The sequence below is a fragment of the Galeopterus variegatus genome, unplaced genomic scaffold (genome assembly GCF_000696425.1).
Source record: "Galeopterus variegatus unplaced genomic scaffold, G_variegatus-3.0.2 Scaffold6333, whole genome shotgun sequence".
NCBI classification, from domain to species: Eukaryota; Metazoa; Chordata; class Mammalia; order Dermoptera; family Cynocephalidae; genus Galeopterus; species Galeopterus variegatus.
The window spans coordinates 108,417-125,366 of record NW_007732444.1 but is presented as its reverse complement, the minus strand read 5'-3'; the positions used below and the strand labels follow the sequence as shown (position 1 = coordinate 125,366).

The following is a 16,950-nucleotide window of genomic DNA, read 5'->3' as shown; positions in this document are numbered from 1 at the left end:
TTTTTTTTTGGATTTCTAATATCCCTATGTTGATTTCTAGTTATCTGGTGGAGCGGTTTGCTTCGTCTATTACTCCACAGTGGCTTTTGAAGAGAGAGACTCCCTCCCGTAGATTTGTTATGTACTGCCTGTTGGGTAGGGTGTTTTAGTTTGGTTCCAGGTAGACTCAGTAGTTTCAGTAGTTCTGAGTAGACTCAGTAGTTCTGGGGGGTGCCAGCAACTATGTCCATGGCTAGAGCTGCAAGTGCAGCTGCAAGTGGCAGGTGGGTAAGTGTGAGTGGCTGGGGCTTCATAAGTGACAGCTGGGCCCCACACATGTAGGTGAGGCCATGTGGGTGTCTGGGTGTCTGGATACCTGGTGCTATGCAGGTGGCCAGTGCAGCTGGGGCCATATGGGCATCTAGATGGCTGGGCCCTCATGCGTGGGTAGGGCTGTGTGTGTTGCTGGGGAGGCTGGGGCCACATGGGCAGCCAGATGGCTGGGCCCATGCAGGTGGGTGGAGCTGTGCGGGGGGCCATGCAGGTGGGGCTGCAAGGATGGCTGGGCCCAGGCAGGTGAGTGGGGCCACACTGGCAACTGGGTGATTGGAGTCATGTGGGCCATGTAGACTGCACAGTGGGGTGCACTGTGCAGGATGAACTCCCGTGTGGGGAAAAAGGCCACAGCTCTGAAACTAGACAATGGCACAGGTGACTGCTGCTGTGGTGGGGGTGGACTGGGGCAGGAGCAAGAGGAGACTTACCCTTGAGAAGTGCTCACGGCCTAGCGGATTCTTTCTGCTGCAAGGGAGAAGTCCTCCTGGTTGGTCCTGGTGTCAGAGACATGGCAGCAGCTGAAGCCACATAGCCCTTTCTCCTTTACAGCAGCCTGCTAGGTTTTCATGCTCCACAGGGTCCTCATTAGGCTCCTGCCACTCTCCCATGCTCTCCCACCAATGTTGTTTCCTGTACTTAGCTGTCCATTCCTTGCTCTGGTTCCTTTCTGTGGGAAGATTGTGCGCTGGGCACCGCTAGTCTGCCATCTTGCCCCACCCCCTCTATGTAGAAGTGTTGTTTGAGACTTTGGGAAGGCATTCTCAACAGAACAAAATTCCTGCCTACCATCCCTTCTACCATGGTTGTCATTCATTTTACCTATACATAGCATACAAAAGCATATATATGATATATACATAAACATACATGATGAATACATTGTTGTTATTATTTTGAACAAACTGTTATCTGTTAGCTCAATTAAGAATAAAAAAAGTTTTATTTTACCTTTACTCATTCTTTCTTTGATGTTCCTCTTTTCTTTATGAAGATCCAAGTTTTTGACCTATATCATTTTCTTTCTCTCTAAATAACTTCTTTTCAAATTTTTTGCAATGTAGTGCTACTGGCAACAGATTCAATTTTTGTTTGAGAAAAGTTTTATTTCTCCTTCACTGTTTGAAGGATAATATCACAGTATACAGAATTCTAGGTTAGTGAGTGTTTTTCCTCTGAACATTTCAAACATCTCATTATACTCTCTTCTTGTTTGTATGATTTTTGAGGAAAAGTTAAGTGTAATTTTTGTTTTTGCTCCTCTACATGTAAGGTTCTTTTTCCCTCTGGCTTCTTTCAGGATTTTTTCTTTATCTTTGATTTTTTGTAATTTTAAGATAACATGCCTCATTGTAATGTTTTTGGCATTTATCCCACTTGGTGTTCGCTGAGATTCTAGATCTGTGGTTGGTGTCTGACATTAATTTAGGGAAGTTCTCAGTCACTATTATTTCAAATATTTCTGTTTTTTTCTCTTTCTTCTTTTGATTTTCCCCCTTACACGTGTTACACCTTTTGTTGTTGTCTTACAGTCCTCGCATATTCTGGGATTTTTTTGTTTGTTTGTTTGTTTGTGTGTGTTTGTGTGTGTGTGTTCTCTTTGCTTTTCAGTTTTGGAGTTTTCTATTGATATATGCACAAGCTTAGAGATTCTTTCCTCAGCAATATCCAGTTTACTACTAAAGGCATTCCATCAAAGGCATTCTTCATTTCTGTTACAGTGCTTTTGATCTCTAGCACTTCTTTTTGTTTCTTTTTTAAAATTTCCCTCTCTGTTCTTATGTTGCCCGTCTGTTCTTGCATGCTGCCTACTTTATCCATTAGATCCCATAGCATATTAATCATAGTTGCTTTAAATTCCCAGCCTGATAACTCCAACATCCCTGCCATGTCTGGTTCTGATTCTTGCTCTGTCTCTTCAAATTGTTTTTTGCCTTTTAGTGTGATTTGTCAAATTGTTTTTTGCCTTTTAGTGTGATTTGTCATTTTTTCTTGATAGCTGGACAAGATGTACAAGGTAAAAGGTACTGCTGTAAAAAGGCCATTAGTATGTAATGGTAAGCTGTGGGAGAAGGGGTAGTGCTATGATTAGTCTGAGTCTTTTAGTCTATGCTCTGCACGTGAACTTCACATGAGCATCTCAGTTTTTCTTCCCCCACCTTAGATGGGACAGGATGGATAGAGTGGGCTGGAGTTAGGTTTTTCCCCTTCATCATGTGGAAAACCAGAGCTGGTTGGAGTTGGGTATTTCCCAGCTCCATACGTCAGTTAGGCTCTGGTAAAATCCCAGCAGGTTAGGCTCTGGTTAAATAGTTTCTCCTGAGGCTAGACCTTCTTAAGAAGAACACAGTGCTCTTGCATGTTTCAAAATGGTTTCCTTTCCTCTCCCTCTGCTATAAGCACAAGGGGGTTTTTCTCCGATATTTACTATGAGAACCTGGTACCCTTGACGTTTTTAACTCTCAGATGTTTTTAACTCTCACTGAGCCTCCAGCACTTGGTCAATTACAGCTCAGGTTTTCCTGCCTCAGCACTGGTTCCCATGGCCGTTCCCACTTGTGAGTCCCTGGTCGGGTCAATGGTGACTCCCTATTTTCGCCTACTACTCCAATCTTGGGAGCAGTGTATTGCCCTGTGTCCTCACCTCTCTTGTGGATCCAAGAAGGGTTTTTGATTTTTCAGTCTGTTCAGCTTTTTACTTGCTTCTAGGACAGAGTGGTGACTTCTAAACTTCTTACATGTGGAAGCCGATGTTGGTTTCATCCAGACTTTTCAGGGACACTGATTCTAAGATGATGCTACTCCCTGAGGATCCAAAATGTCGCTATATGTTCTACTGATGTGAATTGAGGCTTTATAAATTATAAAAGACTACATTAAATTACAAAATAAAATTAGATCCAGTGGATGCACAAAACTATCTATGGTTACTTCCTCAGTTTCCTGAACACATAGTTTGAATAGACATACTTTGAAACCAGCATAATCCCCACACTGGTTTCCTGATCTCTGCAAGGATACAGGGGTAGCAATTCCATCACATGCCCATTTAACTTGTATATTTGGTTTGTGTAAAAGATGCATAGATTTTAGAGGTTAACAGTAGGTTATTGTAATCAGTTGATGATTCCTACTTGCAGAGATCCAGATGTATCATCTTTTACCAGAGGAAAATCAACACAACTCCCGGCACCTCATGGGCAGCTATTTAATGAGAAAACCCTTTTATCTTTACCCCAGTAAGAAGGGACCATGAGAAGGAGTTTGCAATCATCTGGCAGGGATGCCAGTATACTCTTACTGTTCTTATTTCAGGGATATCAATCTCTCTGACTGTCATAATCCCATAGGATATCACTTTGATGACGTCAGGCTGATTGTACATAGTGGATAAGAATTGCAGGTATGCTAGATCCCTTGATAAGTCACACGCACATCAAAGGGTGGAAGTTATAATCCATGAGAATTCAAGGACCTGCCACCTCAATGAAGTTTTGAAGGTCCCAAAGTCTGGGCATTTCAGAGACATCCCCTCCATGTGAAAGACAAATTTTGCACCTTGCACCCCCTGTAACTAAAATGGAGGCTAAATTTTTCTGAGCTACTTTGGTTTTGGAAGCAACATATAGAACATGTGTGTATACTGCTCTAAGCAGGGCATCTGCATGGTGTCAGATATGAGTGGGGCCCAGATCAGTGGAAGACTCTGCAACTGCTCCAAACTGAAGCTACATGAATCTTTGTTCCAGCAGATCCAAAGGTACTCAGAGTGTGTTCAGCAGACCTAAATGCTGCAGAGTGCCTCTAGCACGTTCCAGTACAGGCCTCTGGTGCTTTGGAATAGAGCCATGTCTTCTTAAATTATTAACTAATCTCCTTTGGAAAATTACTCTTGGCAGACTTCTAGAGACTGAGATCATCACCACAGAGCACCAAACGTTCATCAGACCTAAAGTGGGTGTTATCTAATGTACCAAGCCATAAAGTTGGACAAGTGCAAGAACACTCCATTATCAAATGGAAGTGGTACATAAGAGATCAGCCTCAAGCAGGTTGTGAATAATCAGGTAGGTTGCAAATAATCAGGTAGGTTGCATGAACAGAAGGTTCACACTGCCAGTATACCTGCTCTTCTGCACTGCCATTTCTCCCATTTCTCCCTCATATCACACCTTTGGCCTCTGGGGAGTTCCTTATGACCAGCTGACTGAAGAAGAAAAAATTCAAGTTCAATTTAGAGATGGTTCCTCATGCTAGTACCAGCTGGAAGTGATCTGCTGAATCACATCCCCATAATAGGGTGAGCTTGACAGTAGAAAGAAATCATCACAGCAGGCCAAACTTTCAGCAGCATATCTGATTTTCCACTTTATGTCACAGGAAATATGACAAGACATATGGAATTATGAATAGCAACTAACTGTTGGCCTGGATGAGAAAGGACTTGAAAAAAACAAAATTGGAGGATTGGTGAAAAAAAGATCTAGGGAAAAGGTAGTGGACGGACCCCTCATAATGGGAAAGAAATCATCACAGCAGGCCAAACTTTCAGCAGCATATCTGATTTTCCACTTTATGTCAAAGGAAATATGACAAGACATATGGAATTATGAGTAGCAACTAACTGTTGGCCTGGATGATAAAGGACTTGAAAAAAACAAAATTGGAGGATTGGTGAAAAAAAGATCTAGGGAAAAGGTAGTGGACGGACCCCTCATAATGGATAAAGAGCATGAGCCTATTTTTTACCATGTGAATGCAAACCGAAGAGCACATAACACAAAAAGGCTCTCAATACTGACGGGGATAAGAGAACTCTATATGAAGTGGCCATGATACCAGAAATAAAGGTAATGAATATGTTGAACAGCACAGGCTTCCCGCCAGCAAGGCTGATATGCCTACCACCACTGCTGAGTCCTCAGTCAGCAAACACCCAAGATCAGTGCTGAGCTTCCATCATAGCACCATATTTCAGGGGGACCAGCCATCCACTAAGTAACAGGTTGAGGATTAATTCCTATTACTAGGGAACATAGCAACAATCTGTAATAGACAGTTTTCCTAGACATGGATTTATCATCGCTGCCTATATTACTGTGTCAGCACCACCATCTGGCGACTTACTATCACGGTATCCCACACAACACGGTCTCTGCCAAGCAAGGCACTCATTTTACTGAACAAGGAGTGAGATAACAGACTCACCCCACAGAATTTATCAGTCTTACCCCGTATCCCATCAGCCCAGACATTTTCAGTAGTTCTACCTACCGAGTAAGTTAATAACTCCGTCATTGTAGCAAGCAAAAAGTTTGATAAGATCTTTGAAAAGAAGCATAAATGCAGCATTTATGACACCATTTGTTAGTTCATTTGGATGCACCTAGAAAAAGATGAAAATTTAATATTAGCTACATATCATCAAATCAGAATTTTTCTCAAATCACCTTAAAATGTCTCAAATAATTACTAAGAAATTTACTCAAATTTTACAAATGTTAGGTTACTCTTTTAGTAATCATACCAATATCAAAAGATGGGTTGCATATGTTTTTGCTTCAATTTAAGTAAATGAACTTAGTGCTATCAGTTGAAAGACATACACTCATTCTGTCTGACCAATGATCAATAGATCAATCAAATCCAACTTTTGAACACCTGGTCTTTTGTTGCTGTTACTATTTTATATTATATTTCTTCCATTTCTCCTATCTAATGGTCTTTGTGAAAGGGTTCATGCTCCAGGGGCCTGCGATGACTCAGTGAGAAAGAACAGCACAGGGAATGCCTTAGCCAGCTACCCCTGAAATAGTCTTGAGACTCGTAGACATTCACTCAGCCACTAAATACTCTAATCACCAGCACAAAGGCACATAAGTTCTCCTCACTCCTACATCTATATTCACAACTCCTCAGGTGCTATTCTTTTTTCCTTTTGACTTCTATCTTTAAGACAGAACCCTTATTAAGGGCAAGGAAAGTAAAGAAAAATAAATGAATAAAAAGAAAAAAAATTTTTAAAGTAGCAATTCCACAAATATCTAGTGATGTCCTTACAGCAAAATCTGCCCAAAAATAATAAGATTGCTGCTTTTACTGAAATTTCACAGGTGTTGTGAGTAGGACTCAATTATAGACTAAACCATGTAATTTTAACAGAGACTTTAAGTTACTAATATTTGAGAAAAATCTTTGTTTTAAGCAATCACCAAAATACAGGAAAGCTGACAATGTGAGTTAAGAATCTTCCTACATGTCAAAATGTTTTATTTCCCTGAGTCAGATATTTTTCAATTAAACTTTTTTATTTTGAGATAACTGTAAATTCACATGCAGTTGTAAGAAGTAATGCAGAGAAATCCCATATACCATTACCCACTTTCTCCCAATGGTAACATCTTATAAACTATCATACAATATTGTAACCAGGATATTGACAATGATAAAATCCATTGATCTTATTCAGATTTCCCTAGATTTGCTGTACTCATTTATGTGTATATTTAGTTATATACAATTTTTTCACATGTGTAGGTTAGTATATTCAAGATACAGGTGTAGTATTAAGAGACAAATCCTGATGATATTGCCAGGAAGGACCAATGTTATCTATGACAAAACAACACTAATTCTTTGGTGTATAGTGTCACGTAAGCAGTCCTCATAAAATAGTTTCTAACACCAGGTCAAGTTTTTAGCTGCCAGAAGGTACTTGCAGATACTTCATCCTGTCAAGTAGAACAGGAGGCCACCATCCTGCTCAGAACACAAAGTTCTAAGAATGCACCACTCATAAAGTAAACACCTGGTAAACTGCTTGGAAAATTTGGGGAACCTAAATCATCTCTACTGAGCTTAACAGCATGAACTAAGTATTCATATAATTCATCTAAATCACAGAAATCTAAAGCTGCTACCTGAGGAAATCTCCAGATTCACCTGTAGCCCACCTTCAAATGAAAGACAATATCGATTGTGTAAAAAACATTATCTGGTGAGATACATACATCAAATTCAAGCAGTGCATCAATTTGTCCCTGCAGTATTGGCATACTCTTTAGTAGCTTCTCAGGAGCCATTGTCCTCATTACACCATCAGCCCTGCAATTTTTTAAAAAAGAAAAGGATAAAAATTCCTCGTATATGGAAAATTCAAGATGACAATCATTCTTCTAAGCTGTCTCCTCTCCCCATTTCCTCATTAATCTTGTGGGATCATTTTGAAGTATTAGGAGGTTTTAGTTGTCTCCCTTCTCTGTACTACTTCCCCTTATCCTTTCTCATTCCCCAACCATGCAGGCGGTGCTTGCTTTCCATCTGCACTGCCCTCAGGGAGAAAGCAATGCATTCTGGATACAAGAGGTCAGCTGAATTTCTGAATGGATATTTAAAAATCTGTAACAGAGGTAATAGTGTTGAAAATATAAGTATTCTAAAAAGCCAGGTTTTTAAATTTTTATTTATTTATTTATTTATTTATTTATTAAAAGAAAACATGTCTGGAAGTCTACAAAACCTATAGTAACAGGAGTACAGAGTTTATGCTATTAGTAATCAAGTGAAGAAAAATGCATGTTGATATGCAGAGTTCACCCAAATGGAGATAAGAATTTAACTAGCTGTAGAGGACAAGACTGTAGGTTAGTGCTGAAGGGTATGTCAGAGGGGCACTATGCCTTATACCCACCCCCAGTCCTCTTAGGGAGCCCCTGCATCCAGTTATGGTCAAGGAGGAGAAGTATTGCAATAGCTGAGGAAAACACCCAGGTGATGTGGACAGGTTGAGAATGGCAACTTTCAGGGTCTCTCCCACCCCAGTGGTGAGGAGAGCATCCCAAAGTCTCCTCATGTGTCCATGTAGGGGTGCAGACGTTTCTATGAAGGCTATGGACCTATTCTGGAGAGGTCACAATGCAGCTGAGAACATCAGCAATGGTTGCCCAGGGCCACATGAGAAGTCAGAGGAAGGCGTGTAAACTAGAATCATTTCTAATGAGAAGAAGATGAAGGAAGAAACCTAACTTAATATGAAGTATTCACCCACAAGAAACTAATTTGTTTTGAAGAGGCACCTTTCTATTTTTCACTACCGTAATGAAAAAGTAGCTCAAAGTAAGGTTAGGTCAGCTATTACACAGATAGAGTTATATTTTTTTGTGTGTGGATTCTTGAGACTAAGATACTAAACCTTCTACAATACCATGCCATTTTCCAAGTTAGGAACAGATATAAGATCTGCACAAACTTCTGGCTGAACACTTTTTTTTTTTCCTTTTTGTCTTTTTTCGTGTCCAGCAACGGATCGCATCCCTCAGTGTCGCACCCGTACCGGACCGGGACCAGCAACGGGATCGCAACCCTCAGTGCTGCTCCCACACCTCGCTCAGCCAGTGAGTGGGAACCGGTCTGTATGTGGGATCCGAACCCTTGGTGGGAGTGCCACTGCGCTCCCAAGCGGTGCACTGTAGCAGTGCGCCACCGGGCCGGCCCATGGCTGAACACTTTTGACTGAATTCAAACATCGACTTAGAAGGAAACCTCAGTGAGTTTTTTTTAATCAATAGGTAGCATTAATAATTAGTTTGATTATGGTGTGTGTGAGTGTGTGAGTGTGAGTGTGTGTGTGTGTGTGTGTGTGTATGTGTGTTTCTAGGACAGTATTACCTCTCAAGAACAGATCACCACCACGCATACAAATTCAATTCCACCACAATCTAAACACATTTAAATAGCTCTTGTCATCTACAGCCACTGTACTTTTAAGTGAACTTTGTCTTCATTCTCTCCCTCTCAGATTATTTAAAGGTATACATGTGCTTAAGAATTCTGAATTAATTTTAACAAACAAAATGTTATACCATGTTAACTCTGAGCTGCAAACCAGATTTTTCTGAAGATATAAATAAAATAATGCGTATTGCTGCCTAAAAGCTAACTTCTATAATACTTTTATTGAATTTCTTTTTTTAGGTGACTGCAAACTGGGCCTTCATGATCAAAATCAGCTGGCATTTAAGCTTAGTTAAAATAAATCAAGTATGCCTCAAGGATTTATTCTCCTCAAACTAATATGAGAAAGAAAAAAACGTACCCTTTTTTCACTCTGGCAAAATCAAATGCCATCTGTCTGTAAGAGAAAGCCTTTTCATTCAAATATCTACTATAGCGCCTTATGAAGGTAGACATATCATAACCTGGAAGAGGGGGAAGTGGAAATAAAACTAATTAATAAAATATCTTTAACTGTGCTTTCCTTAGTATTAATTTTTTTTTAACTCTCTTAATGGAGGTAGTTTTAGGATGAGGTCAATAAGTATACCAGATAGGTCTCATTTAAGATCCTACTTCTAGGCAAAAATACTTTTGACATGTGACATTCCATAACTATTCAATTAGTTAGTCTACCATCCTTGTACAAAATACGTTTTCTGATTTTTCCTTGCATTTTTGTTCACTGTTTCAAATAGCAGCCTCTTTCAGGCTTAATTCATGTAGCCATCTGACAACAGTCCACTTGCTTGGTGTGCTTGCCTTACACATAATAGGCAGCCAGTAAATATAATGAATGAATAAATGATTGCAGTTCAAACCCTATTAATCTACACAGAAAATTTCTTGAAGACTGCAATCTTTTTTTTTTAACTGGGAAAGCATCTTTTATTTCATTGTCTCCTGCACCTCCATAAGCAACTGTGGGTCTAGCACATCCACTGTTACTTTTTAAGGCAAACATTGAAAATGACAAAAATAAAATTAATAAATATTTTATATGCTGAATTGCCTACAACTAAAGATTTTAAAACTATATTTACGTATAGCTATTTTTTACATTTTTTTCTTAAATATCCAATGGAGCTATCAGTTGCAATGATTTTGGATTAACAACCTCAATTCAAAAAATCAAAGCATTAGCAAAAAACTTATAAAACTTAAGTATTCTCACCATGGGATCCACTTTTATCCAAAAAGTTGCTGAGATTGAATAGTGTATTTCTAGAGGCCAAATACTGAATAAATCTCTGAAAAACAAAGATTAGAATCAAACACCCATATTCTGAAATCATAGCTTTAAACAATTTCTGACACTAAATGAAATTACAAAAAAATTCTTGTTGTGACCTTTCTCACTCTGTTATGAAGCTTCCCAGCCTGTTGGCTTTCTCTGAGAAGAAAAAATACTATGACTAATACTCACTGAATTAAAATTAAATTGTATGATCTTTAATTTTGGCAAATAATGGAAATACTGCAATTTAATAGGATTCAATAGGTATGCCATATAAAATGGGTAATATTAACTTTATTAATATTTCCAAAATTAAACACTTTATGAAAGAAATTTTCACTCAAAGCAACAAAGGAGTATTTCCTATGTGAAAAAATAGTCTTATTGTTCCTTTCTCCTAACATTTTTGCCCACTAATAGGTTAGGAACCAGTAATATTTAGTACTTCATTATCTCTAAGACAATATATAACTTGATATTTATTTTTGAAAAATAGCTAACAAAAGACTAAAATTATACTCTAGATGAATTTGAACTGTAGATTTCTTCTTCTTTTTCTCTCAATTAGTGAAAATTCAAAGGGCCTTAAATCATCACTATGTTCTTCCATAAAAGCTTCCTTCCTCCACCAAAAAAAGAAAAGTTAAGTTTACTTAGTTTACCTCATTTCCATGCACCATGAGATGATGTGTTGTCACTAAAGCTTTAAATACAACCACCCAGCTACTGTTTGTTGCCCGCTCAAAGAGGGTGTCGGCCATCTGAGGAATATTAACATTGGTCTCGTTGGTAGCCTGGATCAAATCTATGAAAACAGAAAATATCCATCAATGATCTTAACAATTACACACAAAAATTCATTTAAAACTATAAACATTTAAACTTGTTTAATAAAATACGACCTCAAAATTATGTTGGTAATAGCTGATGACAAAATTTTAAAAAATTAAACTGTACTATTCCTACACGTGGACAAATAAATATATTATTTACCCAATGTATTTATTTATTCCTGAGTGTATTTTTCTATTGAATTTTCTTCTGTACCCTTTTCTGAATTTATCTGTTTGCTCGTACTGATGCCATTTTAAAATTTACAAATCTCAGGAAAGGTATCCCTCATGTTAAGCTTTGTTATCACCCCAAGCACAATGTCTCAAATGTGGACACTAATTCTACACACTGTTTGAAAGCAACAACATAAATGTACTTTTAGAAACATGGTAAGTAAAAGCCATATTTTACTGGGATTTTAATTTTGAAGGGTGCTAATAAATATACTTGTCACATGAGTGGCAGAATGATAGTAACAAAGAATTCCACTGTGTCCACCTAAGCTTTCATAGAACTTTAGGCACGCGTTAAATTACTATAAAATGACCTGAGTTTGTAAGAGAGTATATCTTTATAATACATTCACTGTCTACATCTACATATTATTAGTATAATTCCAAATGTATCTCAGGGATAAAAAATTTATATAGTGGCCAACAGGGGGTGCCTGGCATTCAGAAAAGGTGGTTAGTGCTGTCAAAAAGTTAGCTGGGGCAATCAAATATCATGTGCTAAGTAAGGCACAGAAGCTAAGCCACACTGGGACAGTGCAGACTTAAGTACTTCCAACAGTACCAGATGACCTCTTCAGGACAACAGATACTGCATTACAGGCCACACCTACCCTGCAGAGAACTGCAGGTGATACCCAGTCCTAGGAAATCCCATGCAATAAATGCAGAGAAAACCCACCATTCTAACTCAAAATCCATGCTGAGTAATCATTAAGTTATACATTTATTTCATACATTTCTCAATTTCATCATAAATAAGGTTTTTAAAAATTGATATTCCATCACTGAAACAGCTCTTAACTCCTAGACTAAAGCCCTGTGCCTGAGAACATACACTAGATGACAAGAAGACAGGAAAATAGGAAGTTAGAAAGCCCAGTTGAGAATCAGTGATGAGGTGAACCTGGACTACCAAGAAGGCAGTGGAGATTGAGGGAGATAATAAAAGGAGCAGAAAGAAATTTGGGAAGTGCAACTGACAAGATCTGCAGGTGAGTAAATGGATATTGGAGGGGAAAAGAAAAGGAATCCTGAACAATTCCAGATTTCTGGTTTAAGACCCAGTAAATGCTATGTACTGAAAACTGGTTTCAAGGGAGATATAAAGTATTTTGGACAGGATAAACTGTAAATAGCTGTTAGAGATCTAAGTAGAGAAGTCTGATAGGGGACTGGAAATGTCTTCTAAAGCTTAGGAGAAATATTTGGCCTATAAACAAATTTGGGAGCCATCAGCAATTAAATGGGAGCTGAAATCCACTTGCATGGGCAAGAGAAGTAACCCAAAGAGCATACCGATAACATTGAAAATTACATGTATAAATAAAAAATAAGAATCAAAGCTATGAAAGACCAACATTTAAGAAAGAATGGAAGAAAAGTGAGTGAAACAACAGTCTGAGGGGTAAAGAGAAGCCCAGGAAAGTGAAATTGTGGAAGCCAATTAAGAAAAGCCACAAATATTTCAAGAACCAAGTAGAGGTCACCAGTGTCAAATATTACAGAAAGTCCTGGTTAGCTGAACTGCAAGAATAGAATGTACAAGTAGGAGATTGCTGCCGTGTTTGGCAGTGGAGAAGATAAAGCTCAGACATAGACTGGGTGTGAGCCGGAAAGGGTCAAAGGAAAGGCTTTTTATTGTTTAAAGATGGGACACATTTAAGCATGTTTAAGCCAAGAAGAAAATGCCAAAAAGAGGTGAGGTTGAAAACAAAGCAGGAGATGAGCTCTAAAATCCAGGGCTCAGATGTCAAGGTTAGCCTCAGAGAGGAGAATCACATAATGAATAGAGGTAAGAATGGGTACTCTGGAGTGGAAATGGAAGAATGACAACAGATACAATGCTTCTGAGAAGCACGTCCTTGATAAAGCAGTAAAAGTTATTAATGTTTTTAAACCTTAACCTTAGATACTCATCTTTTTTACTATTCTATGTTGGCAAACTACATCTTGCTGGGCAAATCTGCCTGCTTCTTGTTTTTGTAAATAAAGTTTTATTGGAATACAGCCATGCCCATTTATTTACTTCTGTTCTGTGGCTGCTTTCACGCTATGATGACACAATTGAAGAGTTACAACACTCAACTCAAACTTAATTCATTGGTCCACAAGCCTAAAATATTTACTATCTGACCCTTTATAGAGAAAGTTTGCTGACCTTGTTCTAAGTCACTAAATGCGAAGTGTGAATAAACCACTTCTGATGCAAAACAAAGATTAATGCTTGTCTCAAGGTAAAGCAATTGTATGATTGAACTGTGAGCTGAACTCACCATTTTTTTTCATGGACCACTGTTTTTACTTGAAAGAATGATTGACAGATTTCAAATCATGGTGATTCAGACTTGGTATGCAGCAGTTAATTTCTTGAAAATAAAGGAAGTAAGCTTGTCACTTCAAAGAAAATGAATGACAGTACTGGTTGCCAATATAAAATTCAATTTTTCAAGGAGAAATTAGAATTTTAGAAAATTGTGTCTGCCACAGTAAGCTTGACAGCTTTCCAGTTCTTCAGACATTTCTTTTTTTTTTAAGTATCTTTTTTGAGACAACTTTTATTGAGTTATAACTCACATACCATACAATTTATTCATTTAAAGTGTACAATTCAATGGTTTTTAGCATATTCTTAGGTTTGTGGAATCATCATAATCAACTTAGAACCTTTTTTGTTTGTTTTTTTGTTTGTGGCTGGCCAGCGGGGGGATCCAAACCCTTGACTTTGGTGTTACAACACTACGCTTTTACCAACTGAGCCAAAGGGCCAGCCCAGTTCTTCAAACTTTTCTGATAAGATCATTGGTGGCAGTAAGGCCTATCATTTGTTGATAATGTGCAATGAAATGTGTCAATATTTGGAAGATGTAAATACCTCAGTGAAGCAATATTTTCCAAATGACTAGTGCATAATGTTACTACATAATGTATAGGTAAAAGATCCATTCATAGCATAAGACAGACCAATGGATTTTTGATGTAACAAAATATAAAATGTTCACTGATGTGGTTTCAAATTCAACATTGCAACTTAAATTTAAGAAACTACCACTTAAAAAGTTGTGGTGTAGTAAAAAGAATATCCACAATTTTCTGAAAAGGCTACTAAAATTGTTCTCATTTTTCTAACTGCATATTGTTGTGAGGCCAGGTTTTTTTATACACTTCAACTAAAACAGTATATCCCAACAAATTGAATACAGAAACAGAAATGAACATTGGCCTTCTATTGAGCAAGACATTAAAGAGATTTGTAAAAATATAAAACAATACAACTCTCCTCCTTAACTTTTTTCTTTCAGAAAATAATTATTTTTCCTGAAAGTATTATTTGTGTTAATACGCTCACATGTAACATGTTAATAGGCGCTTACAATTGTTATTTAAAAGTGAATTTAAAAAACTTTCTCAGTTTTAATTTCTTTTTTTAAAAAAAAATTTTTTTATTTTGTCAATATACAATGTGGTTGATTATTATGAACCATCACCGAAACCTCCCTCCCCTCAGTTTTAATTTCTAATACAGTAAATATCTCACATAAGCAAAAGCTCTTTGAGTTCCTCAATAATTTAAGAGTTCAAGGGAGTCTTGAGACCAGTTTGAGAGCTGCTATTCTTCATACATACCTAGAAAGAGAGCTCTAGACTGTAGGGCATCAACATATTTAACTTTGAAATGTTTTTACGTGGTGATTGCATCAGTTTATGTTCTCACCTGTAGTTTATATAAGTTTCTGCTGTTCTACTTCCTCATCAAATAAATGGTTTCTATTTAAAGAATTTCAAAAAATTATACAAAAACAACATATAGATATAAACATGCAAACAAAAATATTCTTGAAAATTATATCTAAATGCTATGTATCTGTCATATTTGAATTCCCTATAATTAAAAGTTTTAGTAAAACTTGGGAAGATATAGCTGGTATCTTTTTGGTAGTTTGAAGAACAGTTTTATTGAAGAATAAAAATACTGTTTAATTCACATGGAAAACTGGACATATTTAAAGTATACTATTTAGTAAGTTTTGACAAACATACATACTCATAAAACTGTCACCAAAATCAAAATAGTGAACAAATTCATCATGCCCAATGGTTTCTGCACACTCCTGTAAAATTCCTCTTTCTTATCCCTCCCGGTTCTCCTCCCCTGCTGTCCTCTAGCAACCGCCAATTTGCTTTTGGTCAATATAAAATTAGTTTGCATTTTCTAAATTTTGTTAAATGGAATCAAAGTTTTTTCCTGGTGGGGCAGGGTCTGAATTCTTTCAGTTATCATGATTATTTTGAGATTCATCCACATTGTTGCATGTATCAATAATTCATTTCCTTTTTATTGCTAAGGTGTATTCTATTATATGAACATATCGAAATAGTTATTCACCTATTGGTGGACATTTGGGGTGATCCCAGTTTTTGGCTATTACAAATAAAGCTCCTATGAACATTTGCATACAATTGTTTATATAAACATTGGCTTCCATTTCCCTTAGGTAATTGCCTAGGCACAGAATGGCTGAGTCATTTAAAAGTAAAATTTAATTTTAAGAAACTACTTTCAGAATGGTTCTATCATGTTACATTCCCACCAGCAGTATATGAGTATTCCAGTTGCTCTACATCCTTGCCAAGACTTGTTATACACCTTTTAATTTTTTTTCCAGTCTAACAGGTCTGTTTGTGGTATCTCATAGTGGTTTTTCTTTGCATTTTCCTAATGACTAATGATGTTGATCATCTTTTCATGAGCTTTTCATTTATTTATTTGCCATTGGTATACATTCTTTGCCCATTTTCCTTGGATTGTTTGTTTTCTTATTGAGCTATTCTGGATCAAACCCTATATCATACATGGGACTTGCAAATATTTTCTCCAAGTCTATGCCTTTCTTTTTCATTCTCTTAACAGTGTCTTTCAAAGAACAGAAATTCTTAATTATGATGAAATCCTATTTATCAAGTTTTTCTTTTATGGACCAAGCTTGCAGTGTCATATCTAAGAAATATTTGCCTAACTCAAGTTTTTATAAATGGCATGAGGTATGAATGTAAGGTCATTTTATATTTTGTTTTGTTTTGGGTTATTTTGCATATGGATATCAAATTGTTCTAGCACTATTTGTTGAAAAAACTATTCTTTCTTCAATGAGTTGCCTATGAACTTTTGTCAAAAATCAATTGACCACAAATCATTGAGGCTATTTCAGGACCCTTTATTTTCTGTTCTATTGATCTATTTGTCCACTTTTTCTAACAATACCACGGTATCTTGATTATTGTAAATTTATTGTAATTTTTGAAATCAGGTAGTGTTAGCCCTCCAACTTTGTTCTCTTTCAAAGTTGTCTTGGCTTTTTTAGGTCCTTTGTATTTCCGTATGAATTTTATACTGAACTTATCAATTTAAACAACAACAAAAAACATCTACTAGGATTCTGATTGTGATTATGTTGAATCTATAGGTCAATTTGGGAAAAACTGGCATCTTAACAATACTGAGCTTTTCAACGCATGCACATGGTCTCTTTACTTAGATCTTTAATTTCTCTCAGCAGTGTTTTG

The 16,950-nt window shown here is 37.1% G+C and overlaps 1 protein-coding gene across 1 annotated transcript in view; it reads right to left on the bottom strand.

The window, feature by feature from the left end:
• Positions 1-5,586: 5,586 nt before the first annotated feature.
• LOC103606135 (clathrin coat assembly protein AP180-like) overlaps positions 5,587-16,950 on the bottom strand; it is a gene marked incomplete at its 3' end in the record, with an annotated part of 56,022 nt that continues 44,658 nt past the window's right edge. Inside the window, exons 3-7 of the mRNA XM_008590726.1 lie at positions 10,984-11,126; positions 10,259-10,334; positions 9,407-9,509; positions 7,323-7,416; positions 5,587-5,698 (exon numbers count right to left, since the gene is read on the bottom strand). Coding sequence (XP_008588948.1) covers positions 5,587-5,698; positions 7,323-7,416; positions 9,407-9,509; positions 10,259-10,334; positions 10,984-11,126 — 528 coding nt within the window. The remainder of the gene's footprint in view (positions 5,699-7,322; positions 7,417-9,406; positions 9,510-10,258; positions 10,335-10,983; positions 11,127-16,950) is intronic.